General features: G+C 40.0%; 3 protein-coding genes across 5 annotated transcripts in view; 1 reads left to right on the forward strand and 2 right to left on the reverse strand.

The window, feature by feature from the left end:
* The window catches only part of faim2b (Fas apoptotic inhibitory molecule 2b), a 6647-nt gene extending 3556 nt beyond the window's left edge, over positions 1-3091 (reverse strand). Inside the window, exons 1-6 of one of the 3 annotated variants that reach the window (XM_088423731.1) lie at positions 3022-3091; positions 1284-1360; positions 1057-1217; positions 409-457; positions 230-297; positions 64-128 (exon numbers count right to left, since the gene is read on the reverse strand). In XM_088423731.1, the coding sequence (XP_088279857.1) occupies positions 64-128; positions 230-297; positions 409-457; positions 1057-1071 (197 nt within the window). In that variant the 5' untranslated portion in view covers positions 1072-1217; positions 1284-1360; positions 3022-3091. Of the gene's footprint in view, positions 1-63; positions 129-229; positions 298-408; positions 458-1056; positions 1260-1283; positions 1361-3021 lie in introns of those variants that run through there. The other 2 variants (XM_088423732.1, XM_088423730.1) reach the window with 2 other exon arrangements.
* Positions 3092-3503: 412 nt separating this feature from the next.
* rargb (retinoic acid receptor, gamma b) overlaps positions 3504-26828 on the forward strand; it is a 56006-nt gene continuing 32681 nt past the window's right edge. Inside the window, exon 1 of the mRNA XM_088423723.1 lies at positions 3504-3597. The gene's annotated coding sequence lies outside the window, so the exon portion shown is untranslated. The remainder of the gene's footprint in view (positions 3598-26828) is intronic.
* nr1d4b (nuclear receptor subfamily 1, group D, member 4b) lies at positions 5358-14313 on the reverse strand. The gene is made up of 8 exons (XM_088423718.1): positions 13802-14313; positions 9661-9972; positions 9468-9556; positions 9238-9382; positions 7538-8091; positions 7252-7437; positions 6628-6838; positions 5358-6540 (listed from the first exon to the last, which is right to left on the reverse strand). Exons 1-8 carry the CDS (start codon positions 13818-13820, stop codon positions 6344-6346), a joined length of 1713 nt encoding a protein of 570 aa, XP_088279844.1. The 5' UTR covers positions 13821-14313; the 3' UTR covers positions 5358-6343.

Genomic DNA, 26828 nt, shown 5'->3' on the forward strand with positions numbered 1-26828 from the left:
TGTGCAAGTGTTCCTAATGAAATGATCAGTGAGTTCGCATTAAGCATACTAAAAAGCTCTTACCAAAACGTGAAGAGGGCAACGATTGCCACGGTCACTAAAAGCTGGACCATGAGAATGGCGTACACCTGCAAATATATCGCACATCATGAGACAAGCATGAACGTTACATTACTTTCTACATAGGTATCATATAAAGCATTAAAAGTCCAATTAAAAGAACGTTTACCTTCCGGATGAAGGTCTGCCTGATGGTTTGGTCATCCCATGAAAACTGGGCCTGCATCTCCTCATAGCCTTAGTGAACAAAATCGATGTTTATTATGACATACTTGTCACAGTGTGATAAATAAAAACATATTTTTGCAATTCACCAAGCTTTCGAGTAGAAAGTACAAAAGATTTTACCTGCGGTCGCTTCCTGATATGATGGTGGTTCATTGTCAGTGTTGACCTGCTGAAATAAACGGTGTTAAAATCATTGTAATCACAATGATAGGAATGAACAAGAAATAGGTGTTAAACTCATTTTCATCACTGCAAAATCAGTCATGGTTTCCCTTTAAAAACAATAAATGCTAGTGTTCAATTAGGCTAAATTATCAATGCAAAGTAAATAAAAACTGCTATTTCCATCCAGACTTTCTGGCAAAATTAAAATAGCAACTCAATTTTGCATGAAATGAAGTAGGCTTTTGTGATTTAGAGATGTTCCTGTGGCAGGTGCTGCTATACTTTAACAATCAGTACTACACAATCAACAATCAAATAAACGAATTATTTTTCCAATTCCAAGTCATTAAACACTTTTCCCACATAAATACACAAGGTAACAGTAACTGTAGATTATCATCGGGATGTCAGGACACAACAAACTGAAAAACAGCTTCCATGTTAGTTCTGCATAAGGGTTTGGATGTGAGGGCCTTGCAATGAAAATAATGTCTAAATCAAGATATTTGTGCTTTTACATTAAATTAGGAAAACATTTTATAGATGAACAACTATATTGTGGTACGTTTAAACAGTTATCACTTGTTCCACATTCAAACATACCTTAGACTTTTTCATGGTTCTTCTTTTTTGATGATGATTATGATCAGTAGGAGGAAGACTTTATCCAAACGAAAGTGAAATTTCTTGTCCGCTTCGTCAAACGAGATCCAAAAATCCGAAGCCTCAGCTCCGTGGTCCTCACTTGACAGCGAGCATGTCATCTGAAGTATGCAAGTTGCCGTCGCTCTGATTTTGTTTCGACTGTGCGGATTACGCAGCGGCTTTACCGTCCATCCTCCATGCGGTTAATCTCTCGCTAACCCCGATCTCGAGCCATCCCTCTTCACTTCTTAATGAGGTTGTTCTAGAAAGTGCAGGTAGTCTCAAAAACATTGTATCAGTACCAATGTACTAGTAAACAGGTGTTATTTAAGTGTCTCATCGCAAGCATTAATCCTTCATTCAAGGTGCTCAATGCTTCAAAAGGAAAACACAAAGACATGTCTCGCATGCGTGCATATACTGTCGATTTATCAGTAGAAGTAAACGTGGCATTTGTGCAGTATAAACTTGATCCTTATTTACAACTATCATCATCAAGGTGACCTATGACCTCATGCTTTGTGTAAGAGATTGGTTGGGTAATGGTTGACTAACAAGATGAAAGTTAAGGTTATTATGATGCTCTTATGACCACTACATAGTTTAATAATAAGATTTAGAGGCGTGGCAAGCACCGCGAAACAAAATGTGTTTCTGATTAAAAGGTGCCCCGTTCATGATGTCACATAAGTGAATCTGAAAAAGACAACTATGTTAAACTAATTATCTAAACTGTGTACACCTTATGACAAACAAACAAGTAGAATATTTTTTTAAACTACTGTTTTGTTTAGTTTTTTAGAATGTGTTAAAACATTACTATTTCACACTAGGTTCAAGAGCAACAGTTGAAAACAAGTGAGTTAATGATTATACCAAGTGGAACATTTATCACAATTTCTTTCCAAAGCGAAGTTCAAAATGTAAGAATAGACACAGAAACGCTAAGACATAGCAATACAATGACATGCTGAAAAGGCGTAGCATTTATATATCGAAGTTGACTGGGCAGGCTTTTTTCCTTTCATTCCTGCATGTCTACGTTCGGTTCTCTATGTGGTCAAACAAAAATAAAGAGTTGGGTAGTACTTTTTCTCAAGGTGGTTTGAAAGGAGAACATCCATGCGTACATTTTGTATAGCACTTGTCCTAAAAATGGTGATTTGTTAACTTAAATACAAGTCAGCTGACTGGGCGAGAGGCCGGTTACGCCCTTGGACTTGTTGCCAAAAGTGGACAAACAACCATGGACTGAGATTCACACCTACAGTGTAGCACTTTTATTTATTTTATTTTATTTTTGATGGGAATGCGGCACTAAGCCTTTAAAACAGAGGTTCTGCTCTTGCACACCCACGGCACAGGGTGGCGCAGCGCCACTCATGTCAAAGTCTGAGCAGGAGTTACATTGATTATTCGTTTGATTTAGAAAAAAAAAAAAAAATCAACACAATGTTTTATGATTTTTTTTCTTCAGGTTAAAATATTTAAGACATTGGAACTCCTGTGTTAATGTTCCTGGTCAATTTATATTCATTGTTATTTATTGATTCAATAGTTTTAATTTCAGCATCAAACGGTTAAGTTGGTCATAAATGTTTCTAGTTTAAATGAGGCGTTTTCTATTTCGGGCACGTTGATGCACTTTAGGTTATCTTTTGAGTTTCAGACTAACTAGTAACCCATATAAACCCTGTAAAAGTACATTTAACATTTGTTGAAAGTTGATGTATATTGTTGTGTTTTTTTTGTCAATGTTGAAAAGGATACAATTTTTATAGATGATTATCTTAATTTAGGCACGGAGACGAGAAGCGGGGGTCACTAAATGTTTTCTAGTTTCTTTGCAAAAAAAAACAAAAACAAATAATAATAATAATAACTGTGAAGCACCACTTTAAACAAGAGTTGGACTTAACTCACCATTACGCAGGTAGTAGAGACCCCGAGACCGGAGGTTGACGACACACACAAGACTGGACTCCTTCAATCCTGCAATTTAGCACGTAAAAACTATATTAGTGAATTGGTAGCAGTATAAACTCACACCCAAAATATCAATAGGGTGCAAGATAACATTAGACATTACGCATGAATTGGGTTTGTGTGTGTGTCTGCAGTTTTACCGTGATTTTTTTTTTTTTTTTAATGGCGGTCAAACGACGCCATTTGAAAGCGCCTGGCCACGATGGACAACGATTATGTGAGTTAGATATACACTTTATTGTTTCTAGCTATGTCTAGTCCCTTGTAGGTTAAAACGTGTTTTCCGCGTCCATTTTAGATTGCAACAACAGTGAAATGCTCTCTTATGCCTCGTTTTCAATTTGATTATTTTATATTTCCTACTCCATTTATTTATAAGCCTATCTCACCTTGTGTTCAGGTATTGGTGGAAATGCAGACGACATTGCATCCACTGTGAACGATGCCAAAGAAAATTATACGGTGCCAAGTTTTTGTTTTCGTGACCGTGGCAGTGGTCTGGACGTGCAGCAGGTGAGGGGGAAAACTGATTACAGGCCTGTCTATTGTTCTGGGTTGGAAATACGGAGTCGCTTTTTGTCCCGTTTTTGAAGTTTTAAAATATAATTGAACTTTCAATACTTACATCGTTTGCTTCCTTTTACACGTTTTTAAAAGTGTTATTTTTTTTTTTTTTTTTGGGGGGGGGGACATCTCTCTAGCCGAAAAAATTAAATCTTTTGTTACGTATTATTGTGCATGTGCGCTAAGTACTTGATACATGCACTGAATAGTTATTGATGGTTCTATTGATAATTTGATGAAATTCACGTATTGATTCTTCATGCATAGTCACTAGTTCCCCACAAGATGGCAGTAGAAGATCATAACAAATTCTAATGTAATTTCAAATTGACTTTTCTCGTCTGTTCAGAAAAAAAGTTGTAATGGGTACTAATAGAGTTGTGTTTTGTTTAATTTGGTAAGTTATAACCAACAACTGCATTTTTTTCTTGCTATGTATGGTGCTTGTTTCCCTTTTAAGTCCAAGCTGTGGAATATGATAGCAGAACATATAGGATGTCCTTTAGTGGCTTGGATCAAGAAATTGGTTAGCCACCATATAATGTAATACCCGGGAATGAAAGAGTATATTATTTCCAAGTAATTGAACTTCCACCAACAAGGTTCTTATCGTCACATCACTTTGTCCTTCTTTATCCTTTTGCTGTTCTTTAACAGTTATACTTGTTTATGTTTCATCTTTGACAGTGCTTACTGTTAGTGATATTGGCTTGTGGAACATGGAGCTGCATCAACAATTTTTGGAAGTACCTAGATGAGCTTCACTATGTTGACTACAGCGATACAAAGGGTTACAGGTATCATTGACGGTACTATCGTTACTATTTGGTTATATCTAAATTCATACATTCGTCAAGACTTACCGTCCAACTTCCATGTCCGTGTCCAAATTTTGTCTGAAACCTCAATTGTGTCATGAAAGTGGTGCCTTTGTGTCATCAAATTAGCCTCTTTCACACAAAGGTCTGGCAAAGGCCTTCCTTAGCCTGTTCCTTTAACACAGAACCTATCACAGCATTTTGCAGCAAATGTTCCCAATGTTTTTCATGTTATTCAATGGGCTAATTTGATGTGTGGTGACCTCGGTGTCTGGTGTTGAGCACACAACACTTGTCAATCAGTGGCATGTGTCTTCAACACAACAGAGGAATGTTGCATGTCAAACGTAACACCTGTCCATTTTTTCTGGCGTGTTGTGCAAGTGTGGCCCTGTGGAAAAGGCTTGCCGATAGTGGTATTATTGTTTGTCATTTTAGCTTTCTTGACCATTTGCCTAATCAAATAATGATTCATATAAATTCATGGTGCATTGCTGCCTCTGAGTTGTCAGATGTTGCTTGGTCGGTTGTACTATCGCATGAAAGACCCATGAGGGAGAATAATGAGTTTAATAAGAAACATCACCATACAATGATTTGCTTGAAGAAAATTGAAATAATCTTGACATTTTATTGCTATCAATCATAATTTGGCAAATAGATAGCTAAATTTAAATTGAATACATATTTATAGTATATTATATTTGTGTTCTGGTAGCCTCATATTAATTGAAGAAGACACCCTTCAAAATTGAGCTTTCCCTTGTTGGTTGGTCCGTCGTGTCTCTTAGACCAGCTGCAGATTGCTTCTGTTGCTAGGTTACCTTGGCTGTTATGTCTTGGCACTGATGATGGTAGCATCTCGTTAGAAAGAATGAGCACACAAGCAAATTGCTATATAACATTATTTAATAATAGTACTCTATGGTGTAACCACAAAACAGTTACAAAATATACACAAATGAAGCAGTCAGTTGACAATACATTTAGTTCTTTCATATATTCTCAAATAAAAAGTTTATATTCAGAGTGCATGGTTCAAATGCAGTCGATAGAGCAATTTATAATATTTTGTTAAAGATGCTGGCTTAATACAATACTTAACAACTTCATTAACATATCCAAGACTCTTCAAATTACCATGGGTACCAAACAAGCAGAATATATACAAAATTTTACAGAGAACATATTCAGTGAAAACCCATCAGACTCGGTCTTAACAACCATTAATTTCTCCCTGATTAGCACGTAGCAACACGATACAATTTATTTTCGTTTCTGAAAAATACATCGCTGTACATCTCTCGTTCACAACAAGGTGATTTGCTCACGATGTGAAAATAGCTGATCTCTTCAACAGGGAGCACAAAAACCATTCATTCAGCTTTGCGTCACTTCGATTGCTATCATCTACACTGGCTTGAGGGGCTTCTTCATGTCTGCAGCGTGGCATTTACAATGAGGTGAGACTGTACAGTCAAAGTCATACTGGTGAAGGTTTGAACAAACTCCTTGTGTTTGGGCTGGAGTGTGTGCTTTGCCACCCAGTGGGATTAGAGGACAACTTCGAAGTAAAGACCAACATAGAGCTCCAGGGAGGAGAGGTCAAGATTTGGTGAACCGACCGGGAAGAGCACAGTTTGAAGTCATTGCTGACAGTCTTGGAAGTCAAAGATTGGTTGAGTTCAAGGGCTTCCGCCCCCTGCTTGAGCCTACATCCTTTACTTTCAGAGTCCCCTCTCTCACGGCATCACACTCGGCCAAGCTCCAACAACAACGATCCGTCATGCAGAGGCTAACGTCTGTGGCGGAACTGGCTTGAATGGGAAGCCGAGGAGCTTCCCGAAGCAGACACCTCAGAAGACCTTGCGCCTAGTTTACGGATCTATGCGGAACGCTAAAAGCTTGTCAGAGTGCTGGTTGTTCAAGGTTCGCAGGTCTGGCAAACGCAGCAGCAGCTTTGGGAAGAGGGTGCTGTCGTCCGGCCGGCGACTTGTGATGAGCGTGCGCAGGGCTTTAATGAGGTTCTCCTGCAACTGCTCCACCGCTCCCATATCCACGATACCAGAGCGATCTAAAGATTAAAGCGGAAAATGTATTAGAAACACAGCTTGGACTGAAGGAAAATGCGATGCTCCTCTGTGAAGTTGTGGCAGCTTACCGGCTGAAACAAGCACAACAGCCATAAAAAGGGCCATCTCATCTGGTTCCAAACCCAGAGATCCGAGCTTCTCGCTGAAGTCGAACATTGCGTCCAGTAAAACACCCATGCCCAGTGCCCGTAGGGATGCCAGGGAGTATGTCTGCCCATTCAGGAAGGTCACAGTCCTCTCCTTGGCGTCAAATAATGAGCAGAACCTCACCATCAGCACCTGCAAATTAATAGAGCGACATTTGGGTCAGATACTGCTAAATTCAACACACCGTTGCCCCAATTTTTTTCAATATTTTCTGAAAAATCATAACCGAGATTTCCTATGAAAACATGATTAGGTGAGGGTATCGCTCTCTAAACAGACTTGGCCAAAACGCCTATTTGACAGTTTGGTTTTTAACAATTCTTTTCATTAAACTTGTAGCCACGAATGAGTTTTTATTTTTAGTATTGCCAGTATAGCAAAAGAAGACTCTATGATGATTGGTGCCTGGAAGCGATCAAGGTTTCTTTCCAAATATTTTTCCAAGTGTCATTGAACGAATGCTATTTGACTTTGGACGTTTCTTTGCGCGCCCCCGTGTATATTTAGATGGACACAACCCAAATGGGTTCTCGAAACCAGTGTACCTGGAAAGTGCCAGATTTGAGTAGCATGACTTGGTCCTGTTGGCTCAACGTCTGGAAGCCTGGTATACTTTTTGCGAACTCCACCACTTCTTTAACAGCAGGGGTGAAACACTGAGAAAAGGACTCCCACACTTCCTGACTGGAGCGACTGGCTGGAGCCACCGGACAAGAATTGAGTGGACATGCCTGTCACGAGGGGGGAAGAAAAACAGTAACAAGATGCATTAGGTGCCTGGCGGTGACATTTGTAAGATTGAGACGAATGTAAGAATGTTACAAGACTCACCAAGACTTTGGCTCCACCATTTAGCTTCCAAGGACAGGAATTTTGGTTTGGAGTTTCAGTCTTCTGGTTGACTGCATAGTGCTGAGATGGAAGGCTGGCTCGAACGGGACATTGGTTTTGATTGGTGAAACTGTACTTGGAAATGTTGCTGTTTCTGTTTGGGGTGTTGTCATTGTTGGCGTGGGCAACAGGACACTTTGAGGGGACACTGTATCCAGATGACAAGTCTTCTTGAAACGTGTGGTGCACCTGTGCTGTTGTATGAGGTTGGGCCGTTTCCTGCGCAGGACTGTTCTGGAAAGAAGTGCTGAGGTTGCTGTTGCTAGCAGGCCTCTTGAGAGGTTTCTTCTCACTGTTTATTAAGTCGCTCTGGTAGGACTGCATTACGGAGCCGGCTCCTTCATTCGTCTGATTCTTTGGGCTGCAGTGAGTGTCGGAGGGAGGTGACATCTCCATGTCCATGGAGGCAGATTCGTTAAGACTGTTCATATAGCTCTGCATCTCATCCAGTAGTCTCTGTTTCTCTCGTTTGGGAATGCGGCCAAAACGCACAGCTGAAGAAGAGAGGAAGCAAAGGAAGAGCGCCTCCTGTTAAAATATACTCGCGACAAAACACAGCTTCAACGCAGTTTTACATTTTTAGTTTACAAATTCAAAAGCCGATTTTGTGTCATTGGGAGACGGTCTGTAAAGTCATCATCTCTTTTGGCTGCTTCTTCCTGCGCTTCAGTGTTACAGTCCGCCTCCCCTCTTTTTACTGCTCCTGCACTGACAGCCCTATTTATAGTTTGCTATATGCTCTCACACCTCCCCCCAGTCCCTCCTCGCATTCTGTCTCAAAGTTGAGTGCTGCCTCTCTCTTGTCTAGAAGTAGGTCACTGGGTCAATGGTTCTAAATATGATCATTTTTTAAATGAAAAAAGCAAAAGGTAAAAAAGAGAGTGGGAGAGAGAATCAGGTCTAAGAAGTAGAAATTATTAACGGTAGTAAAAAATAATATATAAAAATATATAAAAAAATAAATATAAAAATTAGGCACATTGTTACGATTGATGGAGTAAGAAAGATAAACTACATCTATTGAATGACAAACTACAACTACTGTTCGCTGCTGTAACATCTGGTAATTTTTCATTCCTACATTATATTCCAGCTTTTTGGGGTCAACTAAAAATGTTTGCGGGACAAAGAGATGATATATCGTCACCTAGTTTGGCCATCTCCCAGGAGGCTGGTGCCTTCCAGTGAATATATTCAATAAAGGGCAGATTACATGTACAATCTTGAAACTGGGGCACTCATTTTTTGCGATGATTAATGGAAGGGAATAATAGTAACGCAAACATAAAATTGCCTTAAACAAGAGGTTAGACTGTGCAACACACCAAATGCATGATCAACAACTCCGGTGTCCCAATTTCCAAAAATAAGCTATATTTGTCACAGTTTTTCAGTGATTGATGACTACTGGGACTCTCCAATGCCTCTTGCCATAAATCAGACAAAAAGTGAAGAAACAGAAGAATGCCAATGAAAGCGGAAAGGAAGATCAAGTAAAAGAAAGTGAGAAACGAAGCTTCCTACAATTAGGTAGTGGGCATGAGTCTAGTTTTACCAATTATATGATTCATTGAACTCCTTTTGCTATGAAAACGTTTCAACTTCCATCAAAACTTTATTGGTCTGTGCATATCTCTTACCATCTCTGGACATGCCCACAGACAGACACTTCTTAAAGCGGCAGTGCTGGCAACGATTTCGGTTCATGCGCATGATGAGACAGTTTTCATTCTTCACGCACATCTTGTAGTGGATGTTCTGTTGAATGCTGCGTCTGAAGAAACCCTGGAGAACGCACAAAGAGAGTTCAGTATCTCCGGCAGAATTGGGACTTGGCAGGTAGACTTGGTTGCTGCATTGGTGAGCTCACCTTGCAACCCTCACAGGCGTGGACACCATAATGAAACCCGGATGCGATATCCCCACACACCTTACACAGAAGCACCATCCCTCCAGTTTCTGTGAAGACATAGGCACATGATTTTTTAGAGGAATAATGGCTAATTACCAGAAGGTATACAGAAAGACGAGCACAGGTAGGAAGGTAGCGGTCATGTCCTTACTAGGAAATGTGCCAGTAAAACCACACGGCCTTTTGGCCACCGTGGGATGGTTGTAGGTGGCCGACGACACCGTTGTAACTTGGGCAGCTGGAGCATTGTTCACTTCTGGAAATTGGAAGACCATTTTCGGGGAAGGCGTCCCTCCCCTTTGTTCCCCTCCCTGCTTCATGGCCCCAATCTCCTGAAAAGAGACACCCTCTGGGGAAGAGGGTTGCGAGTGGGAGGAGGGCGACTGGGTCTGGTATCCACTGGAGGGGCTGCCAGGACTTGGGCTGGCACTACCAGAGGAGCCAGCATAAAGGATGACACCACCTGAGGAAACGCACAAAAAGGGTGCACAGAGAAAAGAGCCTTAGTTGACCCATATTCAAGTTCTGCTCTGATGAATTCTTGGCAGACTTGTAGATAATTAATCATGTTTGAGACAGGTAAACAATGCAATCGTTTTAGAACCTAGATAGAACAACTCAAACCGGTTGTCTGTTCACGAATTGTTTCTAGTTTCTAAAAATGTTACAATGCAGTATTTAGGCTTCCATTTGCAGTGATTTTATATTATATACGCTGTAGCAGAGGTGAGGAGCCTATTGTGAAAACATTGGGTGTGACCACACAATTGTGAAAACAAATAACAAGCCCTAAACAATGAATGCACAAATAGATATCAAAAATGTTTGGTCAGTATTATATATATGTATTTATTTTTATATTATGTTATGCATATCTCTATTATTTTATTTACACATTTTTTATTCGTTTCTCACAGCCCTCTGGACTTGATGGTTGAGACATTTATATCTGTACCATTTTTGTCTCCGTACTGTATAGTCAGTCGATAAAATGGCCTTTGTCCGTTGATGTCACATCAAGTTGGAAATGCCCTATTACCCCTGAATGCAGCCCTCCGCGGCCTCCCCCCTTGTTTTGCTGAAGGTTTTCTTCCCACAAGATGAAAGACTCGCTCTCACGTGCAGCCCGAGCCAGCCAACTCCCTCCCCGCCTGCTCGCTTTCACTTCACCACAGTCCTTACGCCTCCTGCCTACCCCTCCCTTCGTCTCCATCCTCCTCTCCTCCTCCCCTCTCCTCCCTCCCTCTCTTCGTTGGCTCTCAGCACGCAGAGCCATCTATCCGCCAGCCACCTGACCGCCAGCTCACATGGACTCTTGACACAGTTCCCGCCCGGCTCACAAGGCCCTTTTGCGCAGTCTCGTGTAGACAACAGCAGCAGTACAATAATAAGTGCTCGGGCAAGATCACGTTGGGAATACTGAGGCTTTTAATGCGGCATGTGGGGAATGAGCTACCTGAATGGCTCCATTCCAAATTTTCAATAGGCAAACTGCAGAGGGTTATGAGATTATATTTAATGATTATACTTTTAATTTTATAATACTTTGAATCCGTGAGTGAAGAAGCACACCCACGTTAGTGTTAAAATGTGGGCTTAGGTTAATCCACTATGACTCATTCATAGTAATGTATACATTTCTTTTTAGCACCAGTTAGACTGAAATGTTTTAAAGGCTTGGATGTTGTTGGCTAAATTGTATGTTGTCAACATTAATCTAAAAAAACGTGTAGTGTCAAAGTTCTCATAATGAACAAGAATATGCTATTTCAGCTGCCGGTTTACTTTTACGTTCACTATCATTTTTGTGTACATTTCCCATAAATGACCTTGAATCATCCAAGGATAACTGATTAGCCACTTGCTCCAGTGCGCTCTCTCTCTCCTTGAGAAAACGTGCTGCATTTCTTTGTATCTTTAAGTGCCTCCCTTCTTAATTCCTGCGCTTACACGTGTCAACAGTGAGTGAGCCCGTGGTAGTCATGGCTCACTGCCATGTGTGGCTCTGACTCACAGGAAGACGCATGTGTCGTTTCCTTGAGTCAATTTGTGCGTGTGCGTGTGTATGAGCAAGGTCAAGTTTTATGGACATGTGTACCACCTGATTGACACCCGCCATCACATGGTACTGTACAAACTTCCTCTCTTCATTCATCAATACGCTCCTCTCCGCCCTCTCATGTACAAACATCCCTTATTCTGCTCGTCACTAACAACTTCCTGGAATCTAGTTTGACTGGGTGTCAGATCGAGCTCTGGGAACACATGCACAAGTTGAGACACGTGATCGCGTGGACTTGAACTGGGCCGCCCGTAAGAGCTATAGAATAAACAAAACAAGCCGCCCCCTCCCTCTTGTCAGTCCTTCATGGCTTCCCATCTCGTGTACTCCCGCCTCCTGGGCATCTGACCATGGCAAGCTTACTGTATAAACATCAATCTCATGTCATGACTCAGAGAGAAGCCCCTCACCTTCCTGGCCCCCACAATCTGTGTGAACATTTACAGTTGTGCATGGGGTGCTAAGCTCCAATCCACGTGCATTGGCTGGCCTTATATGTATTTATGAGAAGGGATGGTTCTTACAGGCAGCAAAGAATAATATGGTGGTCACTAAAGCTCATTAACGGTAAATGTCAACATAACAATTTCATACACAGAAATCCTGTTACGTTGTCAACTCAGCCACAGATGTGACTCCCAGAGTTTTTTTTTTCTTTTGTCTCCCTCACTTAACCCCTCCTGGCATTGAAATAATGTTTTCGTTTGTGCTTGGTAGATTTGTGAGGCATTCACAAAATCAGAGGCCCGCGTTAACACCTGTACTGCGATTGCCTCACGATCTCTCTCACCCAAAGTTAGTTGAGGTAAGATCCAGCTCCCCTGTGGCCCTGAACGGGATAAGTGGAAATCTAATTGATGGACATAAATACCTTCGGCATTTAAAATTAAATGCTACCGTTTGATATTCAACTTTTTAAAAAGCCAATATTTCAGAATTTTGGACAAGGTTTTCTTATTTTCTATCAGGAATGTGAAGGATATTGTTTGTATTGCACTTCATGATTTAGTCAACCCAAAGGTACGTGAACATCTGTACTGGACGACATGTCAGTTCAGAGATACTTTGTATTACCACTTAAGTTTGTTCCGTGTCCAAGATTGTAAATGAGGTTACTAGAATAATAATTCAAGTTTTGCAATTGAAATGACTCAAAATGCACGTCATCTATCCAAGCCTGTCCAAAGAGATAGATTCCCAGTATTATATTCAATGAATGACACATAAAGTTGAGTGAAGAGGACTCTATCTGGTCAGATGCTACTAGAAAAGCCGGTCCTACTAAAAGAGCATGTGTTTTACTTTACCCTAATAGGATGAAGTAATGTTTACCGCACTTAATTGTGAGTGCTAATGAGAAGTTTGTGAAGGAGTCCTATCAAGTAGTGCAAAAAGACACTTTTAAACCCCTCTGACCCACTGACCAAAACTCGCTGCGAATACAGAGGAATCCCCGTGCTGGCCCCTGGAGCGAGGAAGCATGCACGAGCTTACTTGGAGAGGAGCATCCGCGAGGGGCGGGGCTCGGAGGAAATCATGCGCGGCACGTGGACAACGAGGTTGTTACACGTGCTGTGCACTCGAGGTAGGGCGGGGCGGGGCAGCGCGTCGGAAATCGGCCGCATGATTGCAAGTATCATCGCCGCCGCCTCTACCCATGATGCACCGGGCGCATAAAAGACATTTCAAATGAAATGACCGAGATGTATTTAGAATAGTCTCCGTTGGGATTTCCGAGGTATTTTAGAGGCGATAGTTAATCTACGTCACCATACCGGGTGCTCCGGTGTCAGTCATGCACTTAAGATATAAGGTTGTCAGTGACCGGTAACGAAAGTGAGAGGGTGTGTGTGTCTGTGTGTGGAGGGGCTGCGTCCCTATGCTCTAGGGGCGTTTTAGGTCTCACCCCACGTGAGTTTGTTTATGTGCGTTTGTTCTAAAGTCAAATGTCAAAAGGGATTTAAGATCCTTACTTACTCTTGTGTAGAGTATGCAGCCCCCACCCCCCCAAAATCTGTCACTGTATTCCCGCGCTTTCAGCTGTCAGTCAATGATCAAGTAGGAACAGAGTAGGAATATGTGAATAAAGTCTATTGCAGAATTGGTTCATTCACATATACTATTCCCACATAACACACTTTTTATGTTTGAAGTCGACAAGCTAGAGGTGTTCAACACCAAATTTTTACGCATAATACTGAGGAACAGTTTGATAGAGAAGAAAGCTTACCTCCGGGGCTATTCTCCATGTCTCCTAGCAGTTAGACAAACGTTGCTTTCGTTCCTTTCTCGTGTTTAGCGCCTCTGCTCGCCGCCGAGGAGTTTGGTTGAAACAGGTGAAAGAGTCCTGAACCGCCAAGGCATAGAGAGCGTATCCGACTGATCTAAAGTGCAAGGATGTGCACAGGGCATTGGCATATGGAGGGTTCTTGAAAAAAAAATCTGGTCAGCAGAGCAAAAATTGTTCAAGGAGAAAATAGAGCAATGCTCAATCCAGAAGAAGAAAAAACTCCAAGGTAAATAGCGCTCTACGTTTGTGCGACTCAAAGGGGTTGTGTCACACTGAACTGCTTGCCATGTACAGTCACCATGAAAACATGATTAGAGTGCAAGTAGTTTAAACACACCCCACTCATCAATAAGCAACACGCGTCCTGAAATAACCAGCACGTTTTCAGGTGCCTGACAAATGTGACCGTTTTTTTTTTCTCGCTCCCTTTCTCGTGTCCCCTCCACCGCCAGTTTGTTGATGCGTCTCTCTCCTTCTCTCTCTCTCTTCCCCCACCCTTTTGCTCCTCCGCCTCCTCCTCACGCCCCCACTCCGGTCACTCGTGCTCGGCCTCTCATTGGCTGAGGCCCCCCGCTTGGAGACGGCACATTGGGCTGTTTGCACATTGGAATGCTGCTTAAAGCTCTGCTGCATGTGCGCATGGCATGTGAGCCAGCGCTGCCCTACTGACACACATTTTATGCAAATGGGCTGCTTGGGCTCAGCTAGGTGGGGGATGCTAGCAAGAGCTGGCGAGATGTCTCACTCGTGTGAAATACTCCATCTGTTGTTGAGACAAGCGAGGTTGTAGCCTCTTTCACACTTACAGCAGTGATTCCCAATCACTCGTGTTCGTGTATCGCGCGCGAGGTGTGCCATGCGGAATGATCAAATTTCACTTGATCAGTCAGAAAATCCGAATCCTATTTTTGGTGGGGAGTATTGTCTCAAAATTATTTATACAAATATATCCACAGTTTTTCATGTTATTTAGATGCACAAATTGATCTATGACTTTTATGTGCATTTGTTTTTGAGACAAATGTCACACAGTTTCAAGAGTTTTTCACGCAGATTCGAAATATCCACGTGTGGATATGCTCGCCCCTCCTCCATCTGCTTGAAGGCAGTGTTTCTGCCTCCGCTGAATGGGAATGAGTCATTTCTTTTTTTTTTTTTCTTTAATTGTAAATCTAAAAAATAGCCTTTGTGTTTCTTCAACGCAAATTGGGCAACCAAATGCAACCGTGATTGTTTTCCCTCGTGATAGCTTTGCATTGGAACAGGCGACCGTCGCCCAAATATTAGGCAATAAGAGGTAAATGATTTCAGTTGATTTAATTACTTATAGAAATAACTCTACAAGCTGTGAAATGAGGTTTAAAAACATCAATTTCCCAGTATACTTTGCAATTTATTCTGTGAAACCCTCAGTGTTGACACGGTCCATCACAGTAATCCAACTGCTTCAGTACAGCAGAAAATGATTGAAGAACTTGAATTTTGAAGGCAACAATCGGTCCCATCGTTTCCAGCATAGATCATGTCTTACAACACAATGCTGATGACAGAATAAAATGCATTTATTGTCATTGTATAGATGGTACACAACAAGATTGGCAACATCTATCTCTAGTTCTGTTTGCCAAATAAGTGATACAAGATGTAATGTTTAACAATGTTAAAAACATGTTTTAAGTTTGCACTTAATCAGTTTTATACAATGTGCTGCTACACTCCATTTATTTACAGAAGTATTTCATGCAAGGCAAAACTTTGCACTTTAATTCTAAGAGGGAGTTGTATATATTAAATGCTAGCTAAAATAAAACCCAAAGTCGCTTTGATTTTTCAGTCATTTATATTAAAAAAAAGTAGGGGGGGGGCAAAAAAACTGACAAAAAATGGGAAATTGAATTTTTGTTTTAAAAAAATGTATTTTTCGGTAATGTTGTTAAGCCCTAACTTCAACACACACACACACACACACACACACACACACACACACACACACACACAATAAATCTGTTAATCCTGGTTTTTATGTGCGAACACGTTGAGGACTGCAGTGAATGTGGATGTGTTGCAGCCTGTGCACATTCCTTCCATGCTCAACAATGCAACAGTGTTAAACAGTTTGCAGCAGATCAGGCGAGTGAGTGGTGCGTTTGCGCTTAGACGATCTTTCCTCGTCACACCCGGCACGTGCGTGATGGGCGGTGCTCAGCGTGACTTCCCCTGCCCATCCCCCCTCTTGTCACGTTCCTGCTCTCTGCAGATTGTGTTTGCACACAGCCAAGCTATCAGCCCAAGATTGGCTGGGACCGCCTGAATGTAGGTCACAAGCTGCTTGTGGTAACATGAGCTTTAGAAGAAGAAGAGAGGGAAAAACGGCCAAATGTGCTTAAATCCGCGGGCTCGTCACAGAAATAAATGAAAAGCCCGCCCTTTGGCGGCAGGTGTATCAAGCTTTATTCTGGGTCACGTTGCTTTACGACCTGGCTGTATCAAAGTGTGATGTTATTCTCATCCAGGCGAATGTATTCCTGATAGATGAAGTCAATGTGGAATGTCATCAATAAAAAAACAGGTTTAAAGCCAAAGGTCACCCTAATCTTTGTGACAGCCCACCATGATGACGTTCAATTACATATAATCACACCAAATCAGCTCCAATTTTTATTATATGAATTTGCATAGCCATAATTAGGCTATATTTTCATTCCTATTTATTGCATTTAAAATACAATTAATCAATTACTGATTGTGTTTTGGAATTCGTCAATATGTCATATGTCACTGCCAATAATTTGTGCTTTTAACTTTACGTTAATTATACTGATGTTACAGTAGCGGTTTAAAACTATAGTACTTACCATTTATCAATACAAAAAAATAAATCTTCTTCTTGATTATAGTATATTCATGTTTATTGTAATGTGTTTCTGTTTGTACTTTGTTGCGCTATATTAATAAAGTGCCTATTATGGATAGTCAACTTTTTGTAGCTTGAAACCATGTTACAATGTTAATGTCTCACCCTGAACAACCCAAAAAGTGTTTTTCATCCATTGGTCACTTTCTAAGAAATCATCAATCACCCGAGCAGGATAAAAATAAGTTGCGAGAGGCGCGATGGCGATAATAGTACCTCGTAATACCTCTACAATGCCCCCGTACCACCCAGCGCAAGAGTAAATTTACACCCCCCTTACCCGAGGAGACCTTCACGTTTTTACTTTCGTTTGCTGGGGTTGGGAATAAGCGATTTTGCACTGAGTCGGCCTAGTAAACAGCAACGTTTTATTTATTCGTTACAATGGTTTGCTGTAGAAAATGTCCAAGTGGCGAAAATTTGTGTTTACAGCACACACAAGCCCGACAATCGACAATCAGTGCTGTAGTCCATGATTCACCCTCGGAACTGCTCTTATGGGTAGTTGTTTCCTGAGGGGACTGAATTAATAAGTGCAATGGGTGCTCTCTTGACACGTGATTTGCTTTGTTGGCTCTCCAGTTCTTTTTTATGTCAATAAAATGCCTGTTTTTGCCTTCTCCATTCAATCCACCTCTGACTCCCATCACAGATCACTACAATTTAGCTTTTTCCTTTTCATTGTCTTGGATGGGTTTCTTTCAAACAATTCAAATGAAGGGGATGTGGCGGCCACATGGTGACAAGGGTGGCTTCAGTCAATGAGACATTTCACTTCCTGATTCGAAATTTCTGGCCCAAAATAAAAATTAAATCACCCATGTGCCAAATGGACTTTATTTGCTGTGTAAAGGAAAAAAATATTATTGTTGGGGCCCATTAATAGAGTACAAGTGTTTATTTGTGAATGTTGCCGTTGTGACAGTTTAAATTCCCTCGTAGGACGAATATTCATTTTGTCTATCAATCCATCCATTCATCCATTCATCCCTATGTGGTTTGAACATGAATTAATATAGCAATGTGAGCAACATGGCAGCAAAGTGGCCACCATGTTTGTGGAATTAAAAAAACAAAAACAACATGGAATGGAAAATTATAATACTTTACAACAAAACAACAATTGTTTGTCTTCATACCTCACTTATTCTGTTGCCCACAATGCTTATCTAATTAATAATATTCCAATATAATAATAATAATATTTGGCCACATACACGTCAGAGTTTGAAACATGACGCTTATTCTGACAACCTTCTGACTCAAAATTTTGGCCTGCCCGGAAAAATTGGTGGACATATTTAACTGAGACATGTCAAAAAGAAAAAAAAAATCAAAAAGGGGGGTCCCTGAGTAGAAGACAAAATGGAAGGAGGGGGAAGAATGTTGATAACTCATGAAGTTGTACTGGTTAATTCAGATTTGAAGGTGTTTTAGGAACAATTTTTTTTTAACAGGAAATGTAATAGAAAAAAATGCCATTTTTATCACATGAAAAGCTTAATCCAATTTTCTAAAATCTTTTGAGTTATACACAGGTCAAAGTGGCCTTTCGGAGCGCTCTTTGATGGATTTTCTTTTTTTGTTTTAAATCTTGTCTCATTGCTAATTCATATTTTTTTAATTACATTGAGCAAAACCTCATGGCCAGAACATATGGCAGAATGAATGACATTTTTTCCCAAGAAAGCCTCTGAGCCCAAAACTGACATTTTCCCAATGCAACAGTGAAACAACAGCCTCCTCGTGTGGTTTAAACGAGACATTGCAAGTTCACAGAATAACCTCGTGCGTCACTTAAACTTTTGTCCGCAAGATGTCAGTGTGTGCTTAGTTCAGATTTATTGTTAACTTAACCTTCAATACGCTACGTTGTATCTGCATTTCTATCTTTACAGATGTAAACGTGATCGTTCATAATAAAGGGTCATATGCATGTCACTGATACCTTATGCCTGCCTGTCATTACTTTGAGGCGCATTATTTGGTTGCTTGGATTGCGCATTCATCTGACACGATGGAGAAATGTGTTTTACGTTATTCCTCCGTGGGACCATTAAAAGCATTCTTCTGATCATGAGGCTCTTTGTGGGCAAGTCAAATCTTGGCCACCGGTCTTTGATGTCAGGGGTGTATAGACCTTGTGAGGTGCCACATACTGTATGTAATGTCATGTTTGTAAACTTGTTTCATGTGCATATGCACTCCTGCCACTCTGATCCTACCCAATTATTTATTTACTGTTGGCATAAAACTTTGAAAGATAATCGTACTGAATGTTAATGAAGTCAACAAGCTGGTTTGTACACATTCAGTTTGCTTAAAAAGGCCGCAAAAGGTTGGTAATGGTAAAGGTTTAAAGCTCGCTACTTACAAGCAGTAATAATCGCTGATGACACTGGTTAGGAAAACCAGAGTCAAATTCATTTCAAATACTGCTGCCTTATCTTATGCTCGAAAGAAAGCAGGTTTTCAGCTCACCTTGACATAATGACTTTTTCCACAAAGGTTAAGGGAACGTTGTATGAATTTGGGAGATTTTACACTCTGAAGAGGCCCAGTGGTTAAAACAAGAGATTGAGAGCCATTTTCTTTTTTTTGTATTTTTGTCATCTGAATCCATAGTGGAGGGGAAAAAAAGACATCAAGATTTAACACATTTTTATTACTATACAATAAGTTACAGCAGTTTTCATTTACAGCAAGCTATTCATTTAACAATTTGTTGTGTGGCCAAATTAGGTAGCCAATAGATCCCAATCATGCATCGCAACTGTATCCTCAATAATGAATATGCCGTTAATTCATTGTGACGGCAAAAAAAATATATATGTAGTGTTATGCGATTTCATTAGCTTGAGCAATTGTGCCCTACGCAGTTGCTGGTGAGTGTATATTTAGCATGCTAGAAAGAACTATGAAGAGAATGTATTAAACAGCTGGTTACAATAAAATAGTGAGGGGAAAAACAGTGAGTGTGCTTTCGCTGCGTTTGAGGCCTGTTGATCATGAGGACATTAGTCTCATGCTGAAAAAAAAAAAGTCAAACTTTAATTTACTTCTGTGACAGCGGCAACATCTGATGCCTGATGCATGTCCTTGTTTGCTCTCAGTTGGAAAAGAAACACTTTTTTTTGCTATGGCAGGCATAAACTGCACTAGTTAGTTAAAATATTTTTACATCTGTTGAAAAGCAGCCATCACATTATGCCTTGTTCCCCATACTTTCATTTTTTTCATGATTTTTCGTGATTAGTCTTGCAATCTCTGTAGAACTTTGAGCCACTAAATTACATGATCATGAGGACACATCAAACAGTTTGACTATACTGTAAAGAAACTGCTAAAGTATACATTTTTTTTTACAGGTTTGCGAACCTTGTGAGGATAAACGGCCCTAGAAAATGAATGAATAGATTCTGTTTTTATTTTCTATTTGGAAAGGCTCTTAATACGTTGAGCGGTGTTTGGCTGTCAGTTGAAGAAAACAAAACTGGGACAACCATTGGAAGCGTGTTCATCCAAAAACTCGTCAAATGTAAAGCAAGAAGGTTTATTCTGGCCCACGAGATGATTTTTTTTTTTTTAGCAAAAATAAATTGGGACCAAACCCATCGCTCCTCCGTCCATAATCAATAGGCAAAAAGTCTTACAAGCAATACCCAAAGTGACAAAAAGTGGAACACTAGGTTAGCATTAGCATCTAGTTTTGTTGTGCTACTGCTCAGCACAGATAAAATCCTTTGAATGTCTCGACTTTGGTCTTTGTTGTATTATAAACAATCAGTCCTGTATTTCTTTTTAAATTTACTTTATTTACAGTTTGTCAGTTAGCACACTGTTTGCGTATTTGACATATCACAACTTCTTTCTTGTGAGTTTTCTACTCCTTCTGACATATGTTTATGTGGGTGCCACCCAGTGTCCAAAATGAGACACTACGGCATTCTGTGAATTTTCTTTGTAAGTCACTATACTCCTCGAAAAACATTTCACAATTGCACAGTTTTTGTTTAGGGCATTTTCCTTCCACTGGACATTTGTGATTCGTTGTATTATTTATTTATTTATTTATTTATTGATAAATCCACTCATTTAAACTTAATGTGTTTATTTTAATTCATCTTATGTGTCAGATAAAAATATGTATTGTACGAACTAATGGAAGAAAGACCAAAGAAAATTACCATTAATTTCATGCAATTTAAGGATAAAAATTATATTGGGATGGATAAGGGACCAAAAAGTATTTTACTTGTTTTTTTGTTTTTTTTTTTAATCTTTCTATTTCTTTTCGACAATATGTTTACATTTGACTGTCCCTATTCGCTGGAATTTGGGACCAGGACGGCGCGCTTCACAAAATCTACAAATAAGTTACAGTAATTCTTTTTAAGTTATACACCACGATTTTACCGATCTGGCCCACGTCACAATCGATTTCATTCCATATGGCCATCAAGCTAAAATGGATTTGACACCCCTGACATACATCCATGGATTTGGTTTTATTTGACTTATTAAATACAAGCAAACCAATGTTCCTGTATCCTCTGCTTTGTCTGTGTGGACCCTTGGTGGTTTGGTCATCCCTGGTCTAAACAAACCAAATCCAAACAAATCCTAAATAGTCTGTTGAAGCCCATGAAAATGCAGACATTGAAGACCGTGGACCTCGAGGGCTGAATTTGCTTATATCCTAAATTGAGCTAATAAATCTTTAAAACCATAACCTGTTGGAAAAAAAGCAGAATGAGCATGTCACAACCAGGTGTTTCCTGTGCAGAGTGTTTACAGACTGTTTGTGCACATGTGGTCATCAGTCACTGCAGAATACAGGCCATTTTTTGTTACCTGTATTTTATAAGCAAGTGCAATAATGGTAACCCAACTAATGGTAACTGTTCACATTCTACACTAGTAGGTATTAGCCCGGATCATTTTAAAGGTTGTAAAAAACGTTCTGCAAACAATGTAGCATTGTTTCATGGTAAGTGCTCAGTCTAGGCATGTGTGAGTCTTTGTGTCTAATTGTTGTACCAATATTTGTGCTTATAACATTTTTCCAGCATTTTATGTGAAAAAGAATAGCTTTTAAAATGTGGTCAGAAATGTTTAAAAAAAAAATAGCTATTAAAAAAAAACTAGTTTTTACAAGCTGGGGGCAAAGTGGCCCCATCTATGTGGAATTTTCTTTTAAAAATATGTAATAAACACTGAAGGCATTGAAAAGACCAAAGATCAAATCAATTCACAAAAAACAACTGACTTTTTTTTAAACGTAACATATTTTGCTGCCGACACTGCTTTTCTCACCAATAAGCTTCCATCTACGCCAGTTTTTGAAATAATGCATAGTTTGACCCATCAGTGTCTTGGACTTTGGTCTACTTTTGACTGAAACTCATCAGTCAAGTGGAAAACTAGGTTCTATCCCAAACTAGAAGAATTGAGAACGGAATTATACCAGTATAATTTTTGATGAGTGTTTTTAAAGGGACTCTGTGTAAGATTTGACTGTTTTTCATTATGCACAGCAGGAGGTGTCGCATTTACCATTGTCCATAGCTATAACAAACATGGCAGCCTCCAGTGAAGTGCCACCCCCGATGTAATATAATTTAATGATAACTAGACCTCCGATTATATTTAAAACATACTTTTGGTCATTAACAACACACTTATTTGCAGGTTTTTTAAATTTATAATCATTTTATCTATTTATTTTTCTTGAAAAACAGTCTTAACCTTACACAGTGTCCCTTTAAGAGAATATCTCAATAAACATTTCCCCCAAACAAAAGGCTCATTTTCTCCTGAAGTTTTCACCTGATTTTCAAAATTCAGTTTAGCTCTAATTAAAGTGGCCACCTTGCATTTTGAAAGATTTTATTTTTAAAGGTCTTGTCACATTGCTCTGTGTGTAACTATATATATATATATATATATATATATATATATATATATATATATATATATATATATATATATATATTCTTTTTGAATGCTCTTGTTTGGATACAAATACTGTTTAATGCATTACCCATATTGGACCTTTTGACCAAAAAGATGTACTGACATCCAAATGCTTAAATGCGCGAGCTGAAAAGGCCTTCAGCTCCAGGGAGGAAGCTCTTTAAATTTCCAAGACCTCAATTTGGAAAATTCCTTGTTAGGAAGCACCAGTCTTCGCTTGATCTCTTTCGCCTCCTCCAATTACCCGTCGTGATTTTCTCTATCATCCAATCATCTCATTTGCGTCGCATCGTGCCCTCCAATCAGCATCCGTCCCCCAGGCAGCAACACTTCAACGTATCTAGCTGTAATTAGACAATTGCTCCCACATGCGGATCAAACTCCTCTAATCACTCAAACCTCCAATCCGCCCGCTGTCTCCGTTTTCCTCTCTCTGTTTTTCTTATTTCCCCGTCTCACACTCTTCTACCCTCCGTGTGCCCCTTTACACTACCGCCTCTCTTTTCCCTCTCGTTCTGATTGAATTACCATAAGTGCAGGTCCTGGCCAAAATATGCCAGCTTGTTCTGATTAAAACTGTCCCTGTTAGCGTGGAGACAGTCCAAATGGCTGTGAGCCGTTTGGCGGTAGGGGACGAGCGCTCCGAGGAAGAAGGGGGCGGGGGGGCACATGCGTCTGTTTGCGTTGAAAAGAAAAATGCATCCAGACAATGTTGCATGGCGAAAGATGAAGAGCGGAAGGCCGAAAACAAGATGGGGACGGAGAGGTAGTGCGGTGAAGCGGGGGGCGGGAGTTGGGAGGAGGGATGAGACGGTAATGGTAGTTGACAGTGTTGAGTTCACAACAGGTTCATGGTGACATCATGGTTGAATTTTGGGGAACGTTTGTACGGGAAGAGCTATTCACTGTTCATTGGATGCACATGTACGCCCTTTTCACCCACACAGAAACAACAAATATGTGTTGGCGCTTTAATATTCATTTTAGCTTGTTTGTATTTCCATGTGCGCATACGATTTACTCTGATTTTGCCTCCTCTGTTCAGTGAAAGGACCCCTTTCATTTCGCAACATGTGAGGTAAACTTGCTAACCCCAAAACGGCTACCCGGAATGTCACCCGTTTCCTTTTCGCTCCCTCATTTACCTTGTTTTTCCCCCTCGTTTTCGCTCTATTTTTTTCGCCTGCGTGTCTGGCCAACATTCGCCTGCTGGTACAGTATGTTCTTTGTGTGTAGGCATGTTTAGCCGTTCTGGAGGAAAAGAAGACATAAAGGAGCCCTGGGACCTCAACAGTGTTTATGGCGAATGGGTGGCTACGATTATATTTGTGTCAGCTCTTTTGCTGGCTTGAAAAAAAAAAAGTGAATCAGCAGGGAGATTTGGCGTAATAAAGGTTCTTTGTGCCATTTCTATGTGCTCTTGCGTTACCTAATTTGCCTGTACATTTGCCAAAGATAACGCGAGTGCACCCCCTCCTTTGTAGCCCCGTATCACACTTGTTCGTATGTTTGCGCGTGTCGGAGCCGGCAAGCCGGCTTGTCATGCGTGCCTGTCGTCCGCGGCGTGCCTCTGTGCATCACACAGCTTCACATGACATCAATCTGAGAGCAGCGGGGTAAGTGATCTCATTACCGGCAGCCTGTTGCTGATTAAAACCTGCCATCTATATCCCGCCCTCCTTTTTCTCCTGTATTTCTATTTTTTTGCCTCCTTTCCATGCTCCCCTGCTTCCCTATCCTCTGTAAACCCCCCTGCCTTCTCCAATCCTTAACTCCAGCGTCACACCATTCTGCGGTTTCTCCACTGCACGCTGCCAAAAAAGGGCCCCTTTTGTAGTTCTGCAGAAAGTTAAAAGCGCCCATTTTACTCCTGTTGATTTCCTCCTCCATTTCTTTGTTCCCCCATGTTGTTGTTCGATTGTATTGTAACTGCAATGGTTGATCAATTTTTCGGCAACAAAACCATTATCAAAATAATTAATAACCATTTCCGATAATTGATTTATCAGTTTAGACCAGGTTTATTTGACAATTGTCCCAAGATAATAACATTGAAAACATTTGCTTTTACTTTGTAGAAAAATTAATATATTTCTTTCCTTTTCTGAGGGGTTTGTGGATCAAACAAGTAATTAAATCTTAGCTTACTTTTTTCACTGTGAACTTGAAGTAATGCCCGTTTTTTTCATTAAATCTTGTTTTTTTTTTCAATGTATCGAGTAATCGTCATAATAATTGAATAAAAATAAAATCATGAATTGCAACCCTAATCTATATTCTGTGGTAGGGCCCTAATACCTGACGCTCAAAACATTTTTCGTGCTTAGTTTTGTTTTTCTGATGTGAGTGTGCTCATCAACATGTGGCAAATTGTCATAACGTTTTGTTCATTTGTGCTTTTGTTTAACAGTGAGAAATACACAAATTGCTTTCTTCTTTTTCACACTCAGCCTGGAGTAACACTCTTGGTCTGCTCTTGGCATATTTAACTGACACAGAAACACAAACAGTAGTAACCTTACACCTCCCTCACTGACGCGCTTGCTTAGATGTGTGGTCATGACCCAGTGCTGGGCTCCAAATATACAAGCTATGTGTTTTCACCACATATTAGCAAGAAATTTTACAGATTTAAGATCATCTATTATTGGACTATTTTGAGAGTCACTGCGCCAGTGCAATGTGTGTGTGCTTTCATAACAACCACAGGAACACACTGTAGCATGACAGGGCATCGGCTGGCCACAACATTCATACGTAGAAAATGGCTGCATTGAAAGCTACATTTACACACAGTTTCAATATCAGTAAGGTTTCATTTTTACCTTATTAAAAATGCTTTTCCGAGCTTTCCAAAAATAGGCTGCATATATAACACTGACACCAACAGCTTAAATACACACAATACAAACAGGAATTCAAAACTGACTTTTTTTTTTTTTTTTTTTTAATTCCAGTGGCAGGCCTTCATACCACCATATCGCATTGCATTGTAGAAACATGTGCAAAAGAAGTATTATTTATCTACTAACTACTAATATTTGAATTCCAACAATTAGGATGATTTTCAAGTGCCCCCTGCTTGCTGATGAGTTAATCATTTGAATCTGGTGAGGTGTAGAGAGAAACATCCAAAACATGCAGGATACTGACCCTCAAGGACTGGAATTTGACACCTACAATCTAATCACTGAAGGCTTTCTATCAAGCTCTAAAAGCTGACATATCAAGAAGATCGATGGGTGTCAGATTACTTTGATATTTACTTAATTCCAATGTATTGCCCATCTAGTCACTTATGCGTTAAATAACTAATCAAATAGCTAGACTTCTGTTTTCCATTCTAGTCCGTCAATTAGTAAAAATAAAGAATTTATCTTCCTCTACATATAATATACAGTATATATATATATATATATATATATATATATATATATATATATATATTTTTTTTTTTTTTTTTTATTTTTTTTTTAATGAAGCACATTTAAACTACTCCCCTTTAAACAGCTGTTAAAACATTGAGCCAGTTTTACAGTTTTATTTTCAGCAGTCATCCGAGCTTTAATGAGTGTGGACATATCCCAGGCAATGTGCTCAGGTACCCCTGGGGGGGAAAACACTTCATCGGAGGACCTACGTGCACCATAAAAGCTGGTCCCACTGTGTTGAACAAAATAATCTTCACATAAAAGCAAAGCATTTTTTTCCAGTATCTTCTTTTCAAGTTACTGAAACTAACTAACCTCTTTTGTCAGTCACTGCCTGTTGCAGACTGTTCTTGTTAAATAAATTATTTAGCAAATATCCCGAATCAGTCAATCATCACGTAATATGACATTTCGTGATGAGAATTGAGATGACCATAAATCAGCAAACACGGTCATGCTGCATCTCCTCGAAAAAAGGTGCGACCAACTGAAAAAGTTGGTAGCACAAAAGTGAGCATGGAATCTTGCATCCAGTGAATCTAATTGGGCATTTCCTTTGGCCCTAATGCATAGTTGCTATATTTTCTTTGTGGTTGGCAGTAGGGTAATAAAAATATGCATTTTGTCCATGCATTCATTGCTTGTT

Source organism: Hippichthys cyanospilos, chromosome 9 (genome assembly GCF_059441005.1).
Source record: "Hippichthys cyanospilos isolate Australia breed blue-spotted pipefish chromosome 9, RoL_Hcya_1.0, whole genome shotgun sequence".
NCBI classification, from domain to species: domain Eukaryota; kingdom Metazoa; phylum Chordata; class Actinopteri; order Syngnathiformes; family Syngnathidae; genus Hippichthys; species Hippichthys cyanospilos.